General features: G+C 41.6%; 1 protein-coding gene across 4 annotated transcripts in view; it reads right to left on the reverse strand.

Annotated features, from left to right (window-relative positions):
• Positions 1 to 21,325, reverse strand: part of Flnb (filamin B) — a 151,842-nt gene that overhangs the window by 92,122 nt on the left and 38,395 nt on the right. For all 4 annotated transcript variants that reach the window (XM_059274276.1, XM_059274275.1, XM_059274274.1 and 1 more), the window contains exons 2-4: positions 4,459 to 4,707; positions 2,805 to 2,902; positions 159 to 306 (exon numbers count right to left, since the gene is read on the reverse strand). In XM_059274276.1, coding sequence (XP_059130259.1) covers positions 159 to 306; positions 2,805 to 2,902; positions 4,459 to 4,707 — 495 coding nt within the window. The remainder of the gene's footprint in view (positions 1 to 158; positions 307 to 2,804; positions 2,903 to 4,458; positions 4,708 to 21,325) is intronic.

Raw genomic sequence — 21,325 nt, forward strand, 5'->3', positions numbered from 1 at the left:
CTTTTAGGTGAGGGCTGGGGATCCAAACTCAGGTCTTCATGCTTGCACAAGAAGCCCTTATTAACTGTACTGTCTCCTTAGTCTCCTGATCCTGAGAGCATTCCTCCCAGAGCTAATGCCAGAGAACATGCCTCAGATCCAACAAGACCAGCACTTACCTCTCCCATAGGCCCGGGCTTTCTTTGGGTTGAGTTTGGGTTTAAGAGGAGCTCCTGGCTTGAGCTTGGCTTTGGGGAACTGAGATAGGTAAGTCATCACGGAGTGTTCATCCACATCTGGGTGAATAATCTCCTCAGGAGTGATGACCTAGAATGACAATATGATGGGTGATTCCTCTGACATGTCACTTTGCAGCCACTGAAATCTCCCTTCAACCAAGTGCTACAAATAAGAAACTCAATTTCTCATTCTAGTGAAATCACATTAAAACCATAACAAGATCAGTGTTTGAATATACATGTGTTGCTGGTTCCTTTGTAAGCTGGGAGATATTCTCCCAAAATTCTGAATGTAATTTACAGAGATTCATGGCACACCCCTACCCCAAATCTCCTTCAAAAGACTTTTCTTTCACTCCTCTGGTCCAATATTCTAGAAAGGGGATAAGGCACAGGAGGGAAAGAAAACATATGCATAAGGCAATGGAAATGTTTTTAAAGCACATCAACAGACCTTATGCTCATCTATTGTGTACACATCTCTGTACTAGTAAGAATAAAGAAAACCAGTGAGAAAGGCAGTACATACCTATAACCCCAGCATTCGGGAGGCTGAACAGAAAGATAGCAAGTTTGAGGTTAGCCTGAGATTTAGTGAGGTTCTGGCTCAAAACACAAACAAGTAGCAGGGTGGTAGTGGCGCACGCCTTTAATCCCAGCACTCAGGAGGTAGAGGCAGGTGGATCTCTATGAGTTCAAGAGCGAGTTCCAGGATAGCTAGAACTACACAGAGAAATCCTGTCTTGAAAAACAAAAACTACAACAACAACAAAAAACCCAAGCAGAGCAATAGGGGACAACATATTAGGTATGTGGTCTTAATATATTAGGAGCCTTTAACAATGAGGAGGAAAACTAGAGAGATGGCTCAGTTAAAACAAACAAACAAAAAATTCTTGCAGAGGACCTAATTTCGGTTCCCAGCGGCTTGCAACAGTCTGTAGCTCCAGCTCTAGGAATCCACGCCTCTCTCAAAAATTTCCCCCTCTTTCTCTCTGTCTATTTCTCTCTCTCTCTCTCTCTCTCTCTCTCTCTCTCTCTCTCTCTCTCTCTCTCTCTCTCTCTCACACACACACACACACACACACACACACACACACACTAAAAAATAAAATAAATTATTGGTTGCGGAGGTGTTTCTCCTGACACTCAGCTTAGGGCCAATATTAGATCCAGGTTGGACAGGGGACCTTCCAAAAGTTATCAGCATTCTTGGTTCACTACCTGACCAGCCTTAACTTGCAAAGTCCTCCCTGTCCCCACTGAGGATACACAGTGGTCAGCCACACCTCCTCAGAGCAGCAGAAGGCTCTACCTCATGAGCCCTATCAACCAGATGCAATGAAGAGATGAGAAAACGTACTGTGGTCAGTGGCTAAGAATAAAATAGCTACTGAGGTTTTGAATAGTTATCTATAAAACAGTCCATTACAAGCAAAATATGCATTGGTTTGGTATCTCTCTCCAAAAACTCCAATAGTAATTTTATAGTACCCAACATCACAGAGTTCCACAAAGAGGTAGTATCAGATTGAAAGGGAGATGAGAAATGCAATACAGTACTTCCTGAGGGTGACAGATCTGAGAATCGTCATGTAGCAGAGACATGGCTCCAAAACCAAACCAAAGAAACAGACTAGTTTTCCTGCCTCCCAGGGAATCCTATTATGGAATATATTGAACTCAACTCTCAATACCAATTCAGACTTCAGCATGGTCTACAATGAGGGATCTTCTGCCCTATAGGACTGGTTTTCTACTCAACTCTGAATACCAACTCAGACTTCAGCATGGTCTACAATGAGGGATCTTCTACAACTTCCCTTTCATCATGGCTTTGATCCTGGAACCAGTACTTTGCGGGGGGGGGGGGGGGGGGGGGATTTACAAGGAAAACACTGGCTTCAAATAAGACATGTAGCTATTTAGATGTTATCTCTGACTTATCAAAAGCTTGAGTCCCCTTGTGATTATTCTGATAGATTATGGGCAATACAAATTCTGCTGCAATTTCCACTAATGGGGGTTATCTTGATTTATACTAAAAGAAAAAAAGTTCTAAATACCTCATTAAAATTGTGTTTCTTTTATATAGGTTTAAAAACAGTCAAATACTGGTAGCCCCTTATGACTCATTCTAATAGTTAAGGACCATGATTGCTGGAATATCTGGAACCAAAATAATAGAAAATTTGTAGTAATACATACTTGAAATCCCAGCACTCCAGAAGCTGAGACAAGAGATCAGGAGTTCAAAGCCAGCCTGGATTACATAGTAAGACATCAGGTAGGAGGTGAGAGGAAGAAATGAGAAAAGTAGTAAAAAGGAAAGGCAGGGGGTGGGGTGGGGGGAGCAATTGCCAGCTTGTGACATGAAGATTTCTGAATGACCTATAAGCTACTAAATCCATAAGAACCTATCATTACTAATTAACTGAGATGGTAGGAGAGTGCCAGAGGCAAGGCTCTTTAAAGGCTGAATGCCAAGAAGGTCAGACTGTGGTCTGACCCAGAAAAGTATCTACACTACCAGCAACCAGTCAGTGGGTGGGAGCTGTCTCCTGGGACATGTGTACATGTACATACCTGTGGGACGCCCAGCCAGTCGTCGGCCTGCTGCATGGCTTCTCGGGCATTATCCACTGGCTTTTGTGGGTCCCAGGATTCCCAGTCTGGGCACAGACCTGTTCATGACACATGAAAGTTGCTTTTAGCATTAGTTGACAAAGAGATTTAAAAGAAGCCATGTGCTGATAACAAAACCATTTAGTCTTTTTATTCAGCAGTTTCCACCAAGAGCTTAGCTAACTGTACATCTGAGGGCCAAAAAGTATGAGAGCTAAGAGTATGGCAGCATGGAAATGACTCCACATTAGCAAAGACATGCTTTAGGACACTATGTTCTGGCTTTAAGACGGGTTAATCTATTGCTTCAAGATATACTAAAACAAAGGTCTATAAAATTGCTTGGGCTTGATGCCTTTATACAGGAAAAGTATTTATTTATACCATGCCTAGATATATTTAACAAAGATTAAGCTAGCATCCTATGTGATTCAAAACTCCACTTGCTCAAACACACAATCCTAGAGCCATTTAAAAGGCCCTAATAAGTACAAGTAGTGTAGAAATGAAGTAAAACTCTCTGATTTAAACTCAAAAGAGGTAGCATAAATTGTGTCTTTAGGTAGAAGTAAGGAAGAGGGCACTAGGAAATAAGCTAATACTATAATTTTAAAGCTACATTTATTTATTTGTTATGTATGTGTGAATGTATGGACACATGCACGCACCATGGTGCCTAGAAGTAGGTTTTTTCCTTCCACCATGTGGGTACCAGGGAGTGATCACAGGTCATTGATGGCAAGGGCCTTTATCCATTGAGCCAGCTTGATGGGCTAACACTATACTTTGAATTATTCCTGGAATATTCCAGTTTATAGGCTTTCAAGGAGGAATGAAGCTTTGATGCAGCCTTTTGTACCTGATGTGAGTGAGTTTTGCTTTGAGCACACTGAGATTCATTGCCCAGTTCATGTAGAATACTTAGTAAATGGAAAATATAATTATTAAAGTAAGGGTTTTTTATAAAAATAATTTGGGGGTGGCATATAACCACTGGTTCTAGTTTTTCTACTGAGTGTGAGCCAGTAAACCCTACCCATCAATCTAAGCCCTCTAGTGAGGATAATTACATCTTGTTGTCCACTCAACCACTCAGAAAAGAGCCTATCCAGGGTGGAAAAGGCTCTAACTGGATCCACACCAAGTGGTATCTACAGCAATACAGAGAGAAAGGGGCAGAAAATGCCATATATAGTCAAGCTAGTATTTAATAAAAACAGTCACTTTCCATTCAGCAAAGGGCTTTAGAGTCCCATGCCAAGCCACTGAAGAGAGCCACATGTTTTCTTTAAGATGACAGGAAACAAGGCACCAGTGTGGGAAGACACAGGACTGGAATCTGGATTATAACCCCAAAGCCTGCTCAAAGTTCAGGCACTGGGCATTCTTTGGTGATCTGAATAACTGACTAGATACACTAGCAAATGTGTATGGCTAGACCTAGAACATCTGCCTTTGGAAGGGCACACAGAACCATTTGTGACTCATCCTGTCTTACAATGGACTAAAACCAGGAGACCCACACCAGCTACCACAACCTTTCTCATGGAAATCCAGGTTTGGGGCCAACACGCTCCACCCTGGGGAGATGGTTTAGGTAATTATGGGCACTTACCTGGAGCACAGCTATCCACCAGGGCTCCTAGGGCTTTGCCATCTTGCCAGTTCTGATTAAAGTTGGTGATGGGCAAGTATGGGATCTTGTTCTGAATCCATCCCAGCAGCCTCTGTTTTGGTGTCTGCTTCTTGGCATCATCATCCCCTTCATCTTCCCATACAGGCATGGAGATGGAGTAGTGAAGGATCAAAGTCCATACCAGGCCCAAGATGAGCTTTAGGTTTCCATCTACAATGGCTTTACTGTCTGGGAAAACACGACAGGACATCAGCTTGGTCATTCTGAGTTACACAGTTTGGGTCAAACTCTTTGTAAAAAGTAAATGAAACCCTCATTCACAGGGAACTATACTGAGATACTTCAATGTGAAAGGATGCAGTGCTGTGGAATATTTTTCTGTATGCTGTGAATATATGCTGTTCCCATTGGTTAATAAATAAGCTGCTTTGGTCTATGGTAAGGCAGCTTAGAGGCAGGTGGGAAATCCAAGGAGAGATATAGGAAAGGCAGTAATAGGCGACGCCAGCCTGCTACCCAAGGAACAACAAGATGAACACCATGGCCACATAGCAACATACAGATTAACAGAAAGAGGTTAATTTAAGATGAAAAAGCTAGTTAGCAAGAAACCTGAGCCACAGGCCATACAGTTTGTAATTAATATAAGCCTCTGTGTGTTTACTTGGGACCGAGCAGCTGTGGGACCAGGCGGGACACAGGAAAACTTCCGTCTACAATGCAGTGCTAGGATTTGCTTCAAAACATCTGGAAATGGAATGACTACAACAACAATCCTGTGTGTTTGTTAATTATTGCCCATGATCATTGGGATGCATTATATTGTCTCTACTTTTCTGCATGCTTACAATTTTCCATACAAAGAAAAAGGTTTTTAAATTTTAAAGAAGTCAGTGTTTGAAACATGGTGGATGCCATAGATTAGGAACAAACTACCAATGCCATAGATGAGCCCGGCACAGATAAATTTATGTAAAGATAGCAAATGATCCAAAGTTTTGAGGCAGATTACATACTTAAGACTGACATTTAAATATGATGGGAAATGTAGAGGAAACTTTGACTACTAGAGAAATTGATGAGAGCAATAAATTAACAAAATGGAATGCCCTAGAGCTCTTTGTCCAGGGAGTTGGTGATCTAATTGCCTCTCCACTGAAAGCTGGCTAAAATAAAGAATTGATCCTGTACAAGAAACTCAAGATTTTTGTACAATGCCCTCTTCAAATGTACAAGACATTCAAAGAGAGGGCTGCATACATGTGGACACTAAGAAATGATTTGAGGGCTTAATGGGTAAAGGTGTTTGCTGCCAAGTCTGACCTCAATGATGAAAGGGGTTGTTCTATGTTCTCTAAGCACATGAGCACGCACTCACACACGCATGTTCTAAGTAAATACAAAAATAAATGTAATAACATAATAAGAAGAAAATGACCTGAGGAGTCTTCCACCTTGGAATGAATTAATTCACAAGTAACTTACAACTTCCAAGCCTCCAGTAAATATAATTACTACAGTGCTGTTTCTCACCAGTTTGTCTACCCCACTGTTTTATACCTAAGTTTCTGATGGTTTTTCTTTCAATTAAAGTTGATGTTTCCAAGGCTGGAGAAGTGCTTGGCAGTTAAGAGCACAGATTCTTTGCTACTGGCCTGATTTTGGTTCCTGGCACCCATGTGTGACTCACAACAGCCTGCAGCTTCAGCTTCAGAAGACTTGATGCCTTAGCTGCAAGGGTGTCTGCACTCACGCATACACACAGGTACATAATTTTAAAACAATAAAAATAAATCTTAAATTGATGTTTCCTTTATTGTTTGAAATTTTTAAAAATAATTTCAGAAATACAGACAATAAAAGGTGTGTGTCCATGTCCCAGAATTAACAATGGTATGTAGTCTCTTGTTTGCTGTCCTGGTTTTATATTTTTCTGCACAAGTTTTTAAATGTTTCTTTTTACTAGCAATTATGTCCTAGTCATCTTTTCCCTATAAAAATTTGTTTCTGTTTACATTCTTATCTATAGGTTCAAGAGGCTAGCTTCCACTTTAATCTCATTAATGTTGAGCTATCAATCATGTTCATCTCCGCTGCTCAGACGAGTCACTTATTCAGAAAATAGTTAAACTAATTCAACCAGAAAAGTCTGTTGACAAGCCTAAGTCATCCTACCCCTGATTTGGAGAGCTTGTCAATACCCTGGCCAGCTTTGTCCTCACTTTTATTTGTTTTTTTGAGACAGACTCTTGTATTGTAGTCTAAGCTGGCCTCAAATCTGTGGTCTTCCTCCTCTGCCTCCCAGGTGCTGGCATTATGGGCATGTACTACCATGCCTGGCTTTCTGTTCTACAATCTTCTACCTGCACTTATCAAAATTTACACACTATCTTTAGAATTGCTCTTTATTCCTCCTTCCACAAACATCATCAAGAACCACTCCTTATCCTACTGAGACCCCAAGGTGAAAACATTATAACTATTTTGGGATCCCCTTCAAGCCTCTGGTACAGTTTCTACAGTGTGTCATCTCTTGGCAAATATTTGAACCTTCCCATAGACATGCAGTTTTTCCCTCTCCTGGTATCTCTGAGAGCCATTATCGTGAACTGCTATTTACACAGCCTCAACACCATATTTCTAGTTGGGTACCTCTATTCTTCTCAACTAACTGACGGTCCCTGCTGTCCAATCAAACTTAAGCGCACAGAACCTAAACACGCACCAGTCAGTTGGCCTGAGTCTTGTCACTTTCACTCAACCACATACTCCATACTCAGGTTCAAAGTTGGCCTGTTCCAAGATGACAACTTACTTTGTGTTACAGGACTGCTTCATATTATGAATTTCCTTGCCTGCAAGAACCTTCACCCTATCTTCCTGTGGAATACACTCTCACACACCCAAGCCTGGTGGTGCTACACGCACAACCGCATATGTGTCAGGATCCTTTCTTTAGAACTGTCTACCAGACCCTCTGCCTTCCACTCACACAGCAGGACCGTGGTGAGAAACAGAGCCTTCTTCACCTTGCAGTTGTCCCACCATGAGGTACCTGAACATTAACACATACCAAACTACATGTAATGTGTATGTCTAGAAAGGTACTCATAGCAACACAATACATTGGAGATATCTTGCACTGTGAGGTTAAGAAGCCTCATTCCACTATAGGCATAAGTCTGTAAAATTAAAACTCCCCTGAACTATGTGTAAAATAAATGCTTTTTAAAAGCAGACTTGCATGCCTGCCTTGCATGTGCAAGGCCCTCCTGGGTTCAATCATTAGCACAAGAAAAAAGGGCAAGTTTGAGCTGGGTGTGGTAGCACACATTTGTAATCTCAGCACTAGGGAGGCCAAGGAAGGAGGATCCTCAGGAGTTCAAAGCCAACATTCATGTCCAGCCTGGGCTATATAGCAAGACACTGTCTTAAAATACATGCATGCCCAGCTGCGTGTGTGTATCTCATAACTTGAAGTCAGATGGCTCTATTCTTTATCCAGGTTATGTATGTTGCTTTAAAGAAGAAAACAAAGTCTTTTTCAAACAGATTTTAGGTAAGTCAAAGTCTGAGCCAAACTTATAAAACATACAATGTCCAGGACTTCTGTTTCCAATGAGTTCAAGGTGGGTGTCCTAATAGGAAAGCCCCCCTTTATGGCCTTCCTGGGACACATGATACCTTCTTTCTGCTAGTCTGAGGAGCTGGAGGGAAGACAGGCTTCATTCCAAAAGTGATTTTTGACAGGTAAAGGTTCAAATGTTTATCCCAGCTCTTAGAACAATAAAAAGATGGAGACTTGCCCAAAAGACCTCCCCAGTTCCCATCCTCAGGAAACAGGAGACTTCCTAGGCCTTGAAAAGGAAATGCTCCAGGGAATCCCAGTGTGTGTGTCTGGCCATGGCTGTGGACCTGTTGTGCTGTGTAGTGCTAATTTTGACACATAAGAGGAGGAAAAGACCAGATTGGACAGGACTGAAGCATCTCCACAGTAAGAGGTGGAGGGCCTCTACCATGAACAAAACAAGCAGGCTCTGCTTGGACTGGAACCTGGCCATGGGCTTCTCCTCCCCAAATCCAACCAATCATAGTTCCCACATAACTACTCTGGCAATTGCCAACACAGCCCCCAAGCCACACACACTTTCTCAAACTACCTACAATTATCCAGTTACTTTTAAATGACAGCAATGGCTCTTTTTTCTTTTTTTAAAATAGCTATAAAGTCAATTTAAACTCCTGTAAATTCTAAGGTGGAATATATATTATAGCACTTCTGTATCAGTTTTCTGGTACTTTTTAAGAAGCATTTGTATGTGGGATGGGACCAATTATGAGGTGTGTACCAGATATTTTTAGCATTCTGCTGAAGCTACTTTGAAATGCCTCCTTGAAGGACCAGTTCTCCAAAAGTCAGTGATGTGGTAGTTTTTTTTACCTCTCTCAACTCTCATCAACAAGGGACAAACCCACATAACTATGTCTCCTACATCTGGTACTACACTGGCATATCATGGGAGTTCTGGAGGTACATTCCTACCTGGCTGCTAATGATTAACCAAGGAAGCATCGGGGAGTTAGTAAGACTAGAGAACAGATGTGGGTGGAGAACATTCCACATTTTTACTCTTCTGAAGGAGAACAATAGGCCATCCTTTGGCCACAAAATGGTTGGCTACAGGTCCATAAACAGGCCACAAGTGACTCAAGGAATTAAGAAGTGAAGGGTGTCACCAGGGCCACATGAAAAGAATTCCATATTCTCTGCTCTCTGTCCACTAAGCAACTGTTACCTGCTAGGAGGCAGTGTGGAGTAGAGCCTGAAGTCCACATGGCTAATATATGAAAGTATGCTCCACATGCTTAGCCACTAGGAAAATGCAAATAAAAACTGCAATGAGAGTCCATCACTCCTGTCAGAATGGCTAACATTAAAAACAAAACAAAACAAAAACAAAATAACAAGAGTCTGAGAGATGGCTCAGTGGTTAAGGTGGTTAAGGCACTTGTTCTTGCAGAGGACAGGGGCTTGGTTATCAGTACCCACATGGCTTTCTCCAATTCCAGTTATTGGGATCTGATGCCCTCTTCTGATCTCCAAGGGCACTGCATGAACAAGATACACTTACGTACATGGACGCAAACACACACACATATGCTGGCAAGGTGAAGGAGGGGAGGAAGGCACCTTAGAAAATGTTGATGGGAAAGTACACTGCAGCAGCCACTATAGACGATAATACAGAGCTTCCTAAAAAGGCTAAAAGCTAGGCTGGCAGTGGTGGCACATGCCTTTGGTGGATCTCTGTGAGTTCGGGGACAACCTGGTCTACAGAGCTAGTTTCAGGACAGCCAAGGCTGTTAAACGTGAAACCCTGTCCGGAAAAACCAAAGGCTAAAAGTCAACTTACTATATGATTAAGTTGTACCATTCATTCCTGGATACATAGCCAAAGGAAACCATGTCAGCATATCAGAGATACTAGCCCTTGAATGTATGCTGCTATATGACTAAGTTACAAAATCATCTTAGGTCTCCATTGATAGAAAAAGAAAGTCGGGTGTAATTCAGCCTATGGGCTCCCTACAGAATGGGATGCCCTTACCCAAAGAATGGCCTATTATAGTTATTGACTTAAAAGACTGTTTCTTTACCATACCTCTACAAGAAAGGGATAGAGAAAAAAAATCTGCCTTCACAATACCTACTTATAATAATTCCCAGCCAGTCAAGAGATATCAATGGAAGGTTCTCCCACAGGGAATGTTAAACAGCCCTACCCTGTGCCAATATCTTGTGCAAAAACCATTGGAGATAATTCATGTGAAGTTTCCACAATCCATAATTTATCATTATATGGATGATATCTTATTAGCTGATCCAAAGTTAGGTACATTAGAACGCATGTTTGAAGAAGTAAAAAAAAAAAAAAAAAGATTTGCCTTGCTGGGGACTACAAATTGCTCCTGAAAAAATACAAAGATGAGATTCTATTAATTACTTAGGCTATAAGATAGAGCTACAAAAAATTAGACCCCAAAAGGTACAACTAAGGAAAGATCGATTGCAGACTCTTACTGGTTTTCAGAAATTATTAGGAAACATTTCCAACTTACTGGGTATCATGAGAATACCTAAAGATGGACTACAAAATTTGGCTAATACTCTAAAAGGGGATAAAGAATTAAATAGTCCAAGAGAATTATCAGCTGAAGCTGAGAAGGAATTGGCTCTAGTAGAAAAGACAATATGAGAAGCACATGTGGATTGTGTGAATCCAGAACTTAAATGCATTCTGGTCATACTCCCCTCCAGACACTCCCCAACAGATATTTTGGTGTAGAGGGAAGATATTACATTGGAATGGATATTTGTACCACGTAAACCAAGTAAGAAGTTAAAGACTTATACAGAAAAGATCTCTGATTTGATTCAAAAAGGAAAATTAAGACTTCGTCAGTTGACAGGAATGGACCCAGCAGAAATTGTAGTACCTTTAACTAATGAGGAAATTTTCTCGCTATGGAAAAATAATGAATACTGGCAGAGAGCCTGCAGTGATTTTTTTTTTTTGGAGAAATTAATAAATATTATCCCAAAAGCACGACAACAGAATTCATAAAGATGACTGAATGGGTCCTTCCTCATGCGTTGTATGACAAAAACCAATCTCTGGAGTCCTCACATTCTATACTGATGCAAATAAATCAGGGAAAGCAGGATATAAATCAGGAGACTTAAGTAAAGTGGTTCAAAGTCCATATAGCTCTGTACAAAAGGCAGAACTGTATGCCATTCTTATGGTACTGATGGACTTCACAGAACCCCTCTATATAGTCACTGACTCTCAATAGGCAGAGAGAGAGTTGTTTTACATATTGAAACTGCTGAATTTATTCCTGATAATACAGAATTAACTTCGTTATTCATACAATTGCAGGAAATCATCAGAAATAGGGAACATCATATATCTATATCTGTATCTATGTCTATATAGATATAGATATATAGATATAACACATATCAGATCCCATACAGGTCTGCTAGGACCTCTAGCACAAGGTAGTAATGAGATTATCAGTTACTAATAGGTAACACACTAGAAGCCTCAGAATTTCATAAGAAATACCATGTAAATATCAATGGTTTGAAGAAGGATTTCTCCATCACTTGACATCAAGCCTAGGATACTGTTAAAAAAAAAGTCCTATTTGTTCCTTCTATAACCAAACTCCATTACCTGCAGGGAGCAATCCAAAAGGTATACAAAGAAATGAAATTTGGCAGATGGATGTCGTTTCATTTCACAGAATTTGGAAGATTAAAGTATGTACACCATTGTATATCACTGTATGTATACAAAGTATGTATACCATTGACAACTATTCAGGATTTCAGTGGGCAGCTCCTATGAGTTCTGAAAAGGCTGATTCTGTAATTACACACCTATTAGAAGTTATGGCCATCATGGGAATACCTGTACAAATTAAGACAGAAAATGCCCCAGCATATGTCTCCAATAAAATGAGACAGTTTTTTGCTTATTACAATATAAAGCATGTTACAGGTATACCACACAGTCCCACAGCCAAGCAGTCATAGAAACATCCAGTTGATCTAAATAAACAGCAACGGGTAGCAATGACTCCTAGAAATAGATTGCACAATGCTTTATTAACCTTGAATTTTCTCAATGCTGATGAGAAAAGAACAACAGCTACAGAGAGACACTGGATGACACACAAAACTTCTGAGCTAAACCAACTGGTTTATTTCAAAGATGGGTTGACCTCACAATGAAAACCAGGATACATCCTACATTGGGGAAGGGGTTTTGCTTTTGTTTCTGCAGGAGAAAAAAAGCTGAGGATACCAACAAAATTAATAAAAATTTGCTTTAAACAGGAAGAAACCCCTTGATGAGGAAAAGTAAAAGCTCATCCACCGATGTGACATCTCTACAAGTTGTAAGAAAAATTTAACAATCAAAGGTTGGGGTAGGGTTCTATTTTTGTCTTTACAGGATAATAGAAATACCCATCTTCCAGAAGTCATAAAGCCTTGGATATTCAAACATCTACAGCAGAAAGAAAGAATCTATTGGTACCAATTTACACAGCATAATATCTCACTGCCTAACATCTATTATCTCTTTAACTCTAGAAAAGTTGTGGTTCCGATTCAATTATATATCAGGCTGGCTTTGGAGTTGGAATTTGGCTCCCTCCTTCTCTAACCCCAAAGGACAAAGTTCAGAAGCTCAGAGCAGAGGAATTCCTGGTGGCCTCAGCTGGTGAACCTGCAGCAGCACTTTCCTGTATAGGGCTGCTCCCAAATAATCTTGGACTGTACAGTTCTCCTGGGTTGAGATGCCAGAGGTGGCAGGACCTGGTGCTCATTGGCATTGTGAGGCTGACTTATTTTGAAGCCCCACAAACTATGCCTGAGTTGTCTGTAGTCTTCAGGTGTTCAAACAAGAAGACACCTGGAGTTCAAAGGAAGCACTGACCAATTGCTACAGTTCCTTAGTGATAATTTAGAAGGACAAAGCCTATCTACACCAAGTCTTAGTTAAAGAAGATCCACCTTGTCCAGTTACCCAAGACCAGGGTCATATTTCTGATATACTATGATGGCTCTTCTATTCACACTGCAGATGGACTGGGCCAAGGGGTCCCCAGGTAGGATTAAGAGGGGCCAGGCAGCTTCACTCCTATCTGTACTCTGGCATCTTTCCAGGGCTTCAAACCAACAAAGTACTAGACAAGGCAGAGACTTAGAACCTGAGAATCATGGCTCTAATGCTGGAAAGTATCTGTGGCAAAGGGCATTAAAATCTTTCTTCCTCTTTTCTGTCCTAGGCATATGACTTCCAGAAAGATGGTTCTCTCACACTCTCTGGACATTTGGCCTAGCTGTTGCCAATGGACAGTGGGCAAAAGTAAAGTACACTCTATCCCTGAGGAATGGGTGGGTGTCTTCCTGACGGCCAGCCATAGCCTTGTACCTACCTCAGTTGTGACCCAACTGGGGGAGGACTGAGGGAAGCAAACAAAAAAAACAGGCTCCCAGAATCAGGTGCCTTGCCCCCCTAAAGACTGAAAACAACAGAAAACTACATTTTCATTCTTTTCCCATGGTGCTCCTGAAGTTGCTGTCCATCTGTTCATTCCTACCACCACATATTCACCTAAGCCTTTTTTTGTTACAGCAGTAAAAAATGAGGGTCAGGTGTGTCTATTTCAATATAGACCACAATAAAATAATGTTAGGGCAAGAAACTGGGGTCAGCTGGATTTCCAATTCTCTATTTTCTTTCCTGCTCATGAACTGCTCAGAGACTGCAAGGGACTTTTGAGTTGATTTTGTTGTTGTTGTTGTTGTTGTTTTGTTTTGTTTTGTTTTGTTTTTTTGAGACAAGGTTTCTCTGTGTAGCTTTGTGCCTTTCCTGGAACTCGCTTTGTAGACCAGGCTGGCCTCAAACTCACAGAGATCCGCCTGCCTCTGCCTCCCGAGTGCTGGGATTAAAGGCGTGCACCACCACCGCCCGGATTGAGTTGATTTTTATACCTACTGTGTTTTGGTTTATTCAAGAATGCATTCATTCATTCAGGCCCTGTTGCACTTAGGAGGCAGAGGCAGGTGAATCTCTGTGAGTTCAAAGCCAGACTGGGTCTACAGAGTGAGCTCCAGGAGAGCCAGGGCTGTTTGTTACACAGAGAAACCCTGTCTCGAAAAACCAACATTCAGAAGGCCATATATTAATTAGTCAAGCTTTCACAAACGATTTCCTTCTTTACTTTTCTCATTGCTTTCATAGAGTATCTGACAAAAGCAACTTAAGGGAGGATCTGTCTTGGCTCAGAGTTGGAGGGGACAGTGTTGGGATAATCTTTTTGTACATTGTGTGAAGATGTGTCTGTTCTTCCTCACCAGCCTAAGGTACCTTCTGACAGGTTTAACAAAGAGCTGAACGGCCAATAGCTAGGCAGGAGAGGATAGGCAGGACTTACGGGCAGAGATAGGAACTCTGGGAAAGAATCTGAGGCTGGGAGATTCACCAGCCAGCCACACAGGAAGTTGGATGTACAGTATTGAGGAGAGGTAATGAGCCACGTGGCAGGCCATAGATTAATATAAATGGGTTAATTTAAGTTTTAAGAGCTAGTTGGGAAAAAGCCTAAGCTAAGCCCAAGCTTTCATCTTAATAAGAAGTCTCTGTTCATTATTCAGGAGTTGGCAGTCCAAAGAAAGACCTGTTACAGTACACTCCACCATATTAGGGGAGTTATTAGGCAAGAGTGGTATAAGGCAGTTAGTCAGATTGCATCTGCAGTCAGGAAACAGGGAGAGAAAAAGGCTGAGCTCAGCTCACATTCTCCTTCCACTCAGTCCAAGACCCCAGGCCATGGAATGGTGCCATCCACATTTAGGGTGGGTCTGTACATATCAACCATCCTATTCTAAACTCCCTCATAGGCAAATCCAGAGGTCTGACTCCCATGGGAATTCTCAATCTTATCAACCTGGCAATCAAGACCAACCATCACGATGACACAACAAACCATGATACTGAAGTAAATGCCTTTTTGCTGTATTGAAGACTCTGAGGCCAGTTCTGGTCTAAATAATTGAGATTCCAACATGGGTTACCAAGGCTGCCGTGAACAAGGCCTGGACATGGAAGATTATGGTGGTGGCAATCTGCACTGTCTGTGGGGGGGTGGGGGGGATGGGCCTTCACTGGAACAGAATCAATGAAAACATTTTCAAATAAGAAATTTCTACTGGTGTAGTGACACATGCATTTAATCCTAGTGCTTGAGAGGCAGAGGCAGGTGGCTCTCTGAGTTCAATGCTAGCCTGGTCTACATAGTGAGTTCCAGCTGGCAAAGACTGCATAGTGACACCTTGTCTCAAAACTACACACATACATCACACACACACACACACACACACACACACACACACACACACACACACACACGGAGAGAGAAGAGATTGCTACTGAAAGCCATAATACATTCCTCACACATTTCTACTTGGCAAACTATTCTTTCTGTCCCTTGCTCACTCACTGAACTTTTGCCTCAAATAGAAATACATGGAGCAGTCAGGCATGGTAGTGCACGCCTTTAATCCCAGCACTCGGGAGGCAGAGGCAGACGTATCTCTGTGAGTTCCAGGCCAGTCTGGTCTACAGACTGAGTTCCAGGACAGCTAGGGCTGTTACACAGAGAAACCCTGTCTCGGGGGGAAAAAATAAAACAAAACAAAACAAACAAACAAAAAAAACATGCAGCAAGTGATTACAGAAATACCTGGTTTTTATTTTGTGCTATATTTATATTGTATTTATTGTGCTATAAGTTACATTTTCAACGCTTGGTAGCTTTTCCCCCCTCCCTAACAATACTTTTGAAAGTTTTTTTAAATATTCACTTCAGAATTAGTTTATACCCAACAATAAGGCTGATATTAGAGCAAATGATTAAATATTAAGCAGCACAGATGAGGGTATGAGTTGTCAGGTCTAACCCTGGTTCATATTAGCATACAAAGCACATGCTGGCCTCCATCAGTACCTGTGGCTCTTAGCTCTTTTCACCCCTCCACCTCACTTTTCCAACTCATGGGCTTCCCTTCTTCCAGCTTATCTTTTCTATATAACCTGGCCATTTTGGCCATTCTCCCTTTTAGTCCCCTCTCTTTTCTTCCTCTCCCTCCTTCCACTCTTCTCTTGGCCATGTCCACTCTGCTGGCCATGTTCAATGTACTATTTCCTCTCCCTGCTCTGGACTCATCCAGATGCCTCCAGCTGTCCTCTCCCTCATATCCATAATAAAACCTTCCTCCTCAACCAGTCACTTTATACGTAAGGTACATTTTATTTTCCTATTATTGGGAAGTCTTTAAGTTAGATTTAAGGGCCACGTATAGCATTGGAGAAGGAGGCTGAGGCAGAAGGATCTTGCTGTGGGATGGTCTTTCTGTAATGCTATGAATATGTGTTGCTACGACTGGTTAATAAAGAAGCTGTTTTGACCTATGGCAAGACAGGATACAGCCAGGCAGGAAATCCAAGAGAGATACAGGGAGAAGAAAGGTGAAGTCGGATTGCCACCCAAGGAGCAACATGCCAGTAAATTGGTAATGCCACAGCCATGTGGCGAAATATTAATAAAAATGGGTTAATTTAAGACGTAAAAGCTAGTTAGCAATAAGCCTGAGCCATCAACCAAACAGTTTGCAATTAATATTAATCCTCTGAGGGATTACTTTATAAAAATGGCTGCTGCTCAGGCAGGATCAGGCGGGACCGAGAAACTTCAGTCTACAGGATTTAGAATGCCAAGCAGTCTGGGAAACACATTGAGTTCCATGCTAGGGGGCTATGTAGTAAAGTCATGTCTCAAAAATAAACTATCAGATGTAAAGATGACGATTATAACCTTGTTAGGAAGGTTAAAGAAAAAGGGGATAAAGACCAAAATGATCTAAATGATGCTTTTATCTGAACTCCAAGCTATTTGTCCCTGCATAAGTTCACCCTGTTGATATCACACACTTTCAGGTAGAGTCTCCTGAGCATGCTCATGAGTCACAGAGCAGAACACAACAACTGGGAGCTTCAGGTTAAACTCCAGCATGGGCATATGAGGCTTCACCACAGCATGGTAGCCATCAGTTCCGGGGTCCAGCTACCATGACTCTGAGAATACACCCAGCTGAAATAAACAGATGCTGGCTGTGAATGGAGGTCCCTGAGACCTACTGATTCCATCTCAGCTTGTTATGTAGAGAGGCCACCTCCCCTGAAATGTGCCTCACTTGCTGAGAGCTGGGCACAACCTGAGTTTTAGGTTGCCTAAATGTGCAGCCCACAGAGAAGCCCTAAGGAAAAGGAGGGCATGAGAAACAGGCCTGAGAAGACCCATATGCACCCTTCTGTGGTCAATAACAACAATAACAACAACATGACAGCAGTTCTTTTCCATCCAAAATCTTCCCAGGGCCAAGCCCTGTCCAACTTGAAGCCTACCCTTTAACAAAGTCCCTATGAAGGTGGCTTTGATAGTTAAGTCCCATTTTACAGATGAAATAGTAGAGATAAAGCCATTTCTCTATTTCTCTGAATCTATAGTGTATCACAATGGGCAGATAAGTCATTACTCTCATTCTGCAAATGAGGAGACAGAGGGTCCTATGTGCTTAGGAACCAGGCTGCTGACCCACAGGCAGAGCATTACTTGTTCCATTCATTTTTCACTGTCCAGATCTGCAAGGCTCTAGGAGAAAACACAGTGGACAGACTGCATGCAGAATGGCAACAGAAGGCACCGGATATGTAAATAGTGGGTCAGAGCTGTCTGTCAGACCCGTTTTCTCAGCCAAGACCTTATGGAGATGGGGAGTGTACTAATCAGGGACCTGTTTCTCCATCCAGGAAGTCCCTGCATATTGTTTCTTTGTTTGACAGAGAAATCATCTATAGCCAACTCATTGGAAGCCATGGTTCTGCTCAAAGCAATCCAAACCTGTTGCCCTGCCTTTTTTCTCTGGAAAATATAAATTAGGCTTACTCATATTTTCAAAAACCCTGTTTGTCCTTCCTCTTGTTTTTTTTTTTTTTTTTATGTCCAACAAAAATTTCCTAACTATCTTCTAAGCATTGGGTCTTGTGTTGGATACAAATTACATTTTAAACAGGAAAGTAGATTAAGCTTGCTCTAAAATAGTCCATAAAGAGAGTATACTGGATAATATATTGAAGACATTGAAGAACCGTCAGGGGAAAAAATGATAATTTTTGGCTTTTTATTCCCCATACTACACTATGGTTCTTGATATATACACGTACATACATATCACATACATACATATGTGCACATAAATCAGAATAGAAGCTAGAAATACTAATGGTGAACAGGATGGGTATTCAATTACAAACTTGTAAACGTTGAACCTAGTTACAAAATCAGATCAAGGTGGCTTTCTTGGTTTACATTTCCCTCGAATAACTCAGCTCATGTTACAGGTTAGAGATGGCAGGTCACCCAAAGATTGTGAAACAATAAAAGGACAAAACTTGCAATTTAAAGTGGTGAATAGGAATAAATCTGAGGGAAATTCAAAATAATTTGTACTAGCTGGGTCCCAACATCACCAACAAGAAAGAGGATGAAGTTGGAGGAAAGAAATTCACAGAGGAGAGATGACAGTCTATTTTTCCTGCTTTCCAACATGGACACATTTGGGATGGCACTGGATTCTACAACATGATACAGCTTAATTAACAGATAGAATTGTCTTCTTAGTTTAAGACTTCTCGATCCCTGGTGATACAAGGAGGACTATGAACACATATCCCACCCAGAGAGACTGGCTGCCCAATTGCAGGTAGAATGCCCTGTCTCCAACATCTCTGGGTAAAAAGCATGGGGGTGGTGTGTGTGTGTGTGTGTGTGTGTGTGTGTGTGTGTGTGTGTGTGTGTGTCTACTCAGTGAAAAAAGAATAAGTCATTTAATGAAATAACTGGTGGCCAAGTAACCTTGGGATGACAGGGATTGGGTTAGTTAGTGACTGGATAGCCAGAAGTTGACATGCCCTGCCTTGGGTGTCAGGAAAGCCTGATTTATTCCTAAAGTGCAGTAACTTGTTAACTGTGGGGCTAAGAGTGGGCCACTTCCTTACACTTGAGCTCACCATATCAAACCTGTGTGATACCATGCAATAAGGCAGGTAGCAAACTCTTAATGACAGTTTCATCACATCAACAGGGTACAGTGAGTACTATTATTACCACTGTAAAATGTCAACACACACAAGTATAGGAACTGATAGTGTGCCATTAGCACCATGAGTAGGGCTTAGTGCATAAAGACTGCTCACCACTGATTGCCCCAGAACTCAGGCCTTCCACACAAAAGAGCATTCCATCTGCTAACAACCACAAGAGTGGGTCCCATCAGAACCCTGGAGTAAAGCTGATAGAATCAAGATGTTCTTTGCTCAGTGAGCTGCTGAATGAACTGCTAGTTTGCTAAATTCTGCAGGCCACCCCGACCCTACCAGCAGATTTCGGAATGGTCCCATGGCTGACAGAAAGTTAAATTCAGGCTCCCTAAATTCAATTTGAAGGATGAAGTATGCAAGAAAGTTTCTGAACAAGAGTTTTTGCTTTTTTTTTTTTTTTTGGTCTAATTGGAGATGGTTGAGTAGGTATTAAAAAGATCATTAACCATCAAATCAGCCTAATATATCAGTACAACTTAAATCCCACACTCAACAAGCAGTTAAAGAAACTGTACAAACAGGAGAGTAGCAGGCTGCTGTAAAAAGAATGAGGAAGATTTGCTTGTTCTTCCTACGGGGGCAAGCATTGGTCGTGTATTAAGGAAGGGAAAGGAAAAAGAGTCGGCACTTCACTGTCCTCTCTTATTTTAGCAAGAAGGCTGAAGAGGCGTGGCAAAGATGGGCTTTTATGTGCTGTTGCTAATATATGCTTCCACATTGCTTGTATTTTTTATTTTAATTAATTTATTTAGTTATTTGTTATTTATTTATTTTGGTTTTTTGGGGCAGGGTTTCTCTGTGTAGCCCTGGCTGTCCTGGAACTCACTCTGTAGATCAGGCTGGCCTTGAACTCAGGGATCTACCTGCCTTTGTCTCTTAAGTGCTGGGATTCAAGGTGTGTGCCACCACCACCTGGCTAGTATTTGTTTTTAATTTTTAAATTATAGTCATTCCTTTTAGGATAAATTTTGCACATACCACCCAAAACACAGAAACGTAATAATGCACATAATTAAGAAACTTTTCACCAGATGGTGATAGAAGCAGGTGGATCAATGTGAGTTCAAGGCCAGCCTGATCTATAAAGTGAGTTCCAGGACAGCCAGAGCTGTAACAAAAAACCCTGTCTGGAAAAACCAAAGAAAAGAAAGAAAATTTTCAATAAAATTTCTAGCTAGCAGGTTTCTGTAGGGTTCCAGGAACGTGGGGATATGAGCAGGCAACAGGCCTTATCCAGTGATAAAAGCAATGGGTTTGGTAGGCTGGTATGTAAGTGAAATGGGAGCTAGGGTGCACACACAACGGAGGTCATTTACTTACAGGCTCAGTCTTGAAGAGATGAGCTGCTTACCAACTAAGCAGTCTGGGTGGAGGAGCAGGAAGGCAATAGGGAGGGATAGGAGGAGGCAGAGGCCCTTCACCGTAGGTTTCTCCTATGACTTTCACTATCTTGGTACTGTTCAACACAGAATATCAAAAAGAAAACTTTGCAGGTCTGCTTAATTGTTTTTCTGAGATGTTTCCTCACTCACCTTTCTCACAGTGAAGACACAAATGCCTCACCATTACTCAGCAGACACTCATACCCCACCCAAGCCTCTGAGGTAGCCTCTGTCCTTTCCAAACAGCTTGAGGGAGTAGGGACAATGCCTTAGATTACACAGCAGGAAGACAGTCATCTGACTGCCTTTAGGTGTATTTTTTTCAAGACAATAGCAACAAAAATTAACTTTGTTGACCCTTTTCCTGATACCACAAGCTTCCCAAGATTCACAAACCAACCTGACTTAGTGCAATTACCTCCTTGAATTCTCACAACTGCTGTGAGATACCACTGTTAGCTCCATTTAAAAATTAATAGGAGTAAATTCAGTCCAAATTATAGCTCTCAGAGGTGAAGTAGATGAAGCTCTCAGAGGTGGAGGAGCAGAGGTTTGTACTTAGGTCAGGGACTCCAAAGTCTGCTGTCGACCATCATTCCCTGGAGAACTAAACAGGCACACAAAGGAAGAGACCAATAATATGGACAAAGTTGTCACAAACGC

Source organism: Peromyscus eremicus, chromosome 9 (genome assembly GCF_949786415.1).
Source record: "Peromyscus eremicus chromosome 9, PerEre_H2_v1, whole genome shotgun sequence".
NCBI lineage: Eukaryota > Metazoa > Chordata > Mammalia > Rodentia > Cricetidae > Peromyscus > Peromyscus eremicus.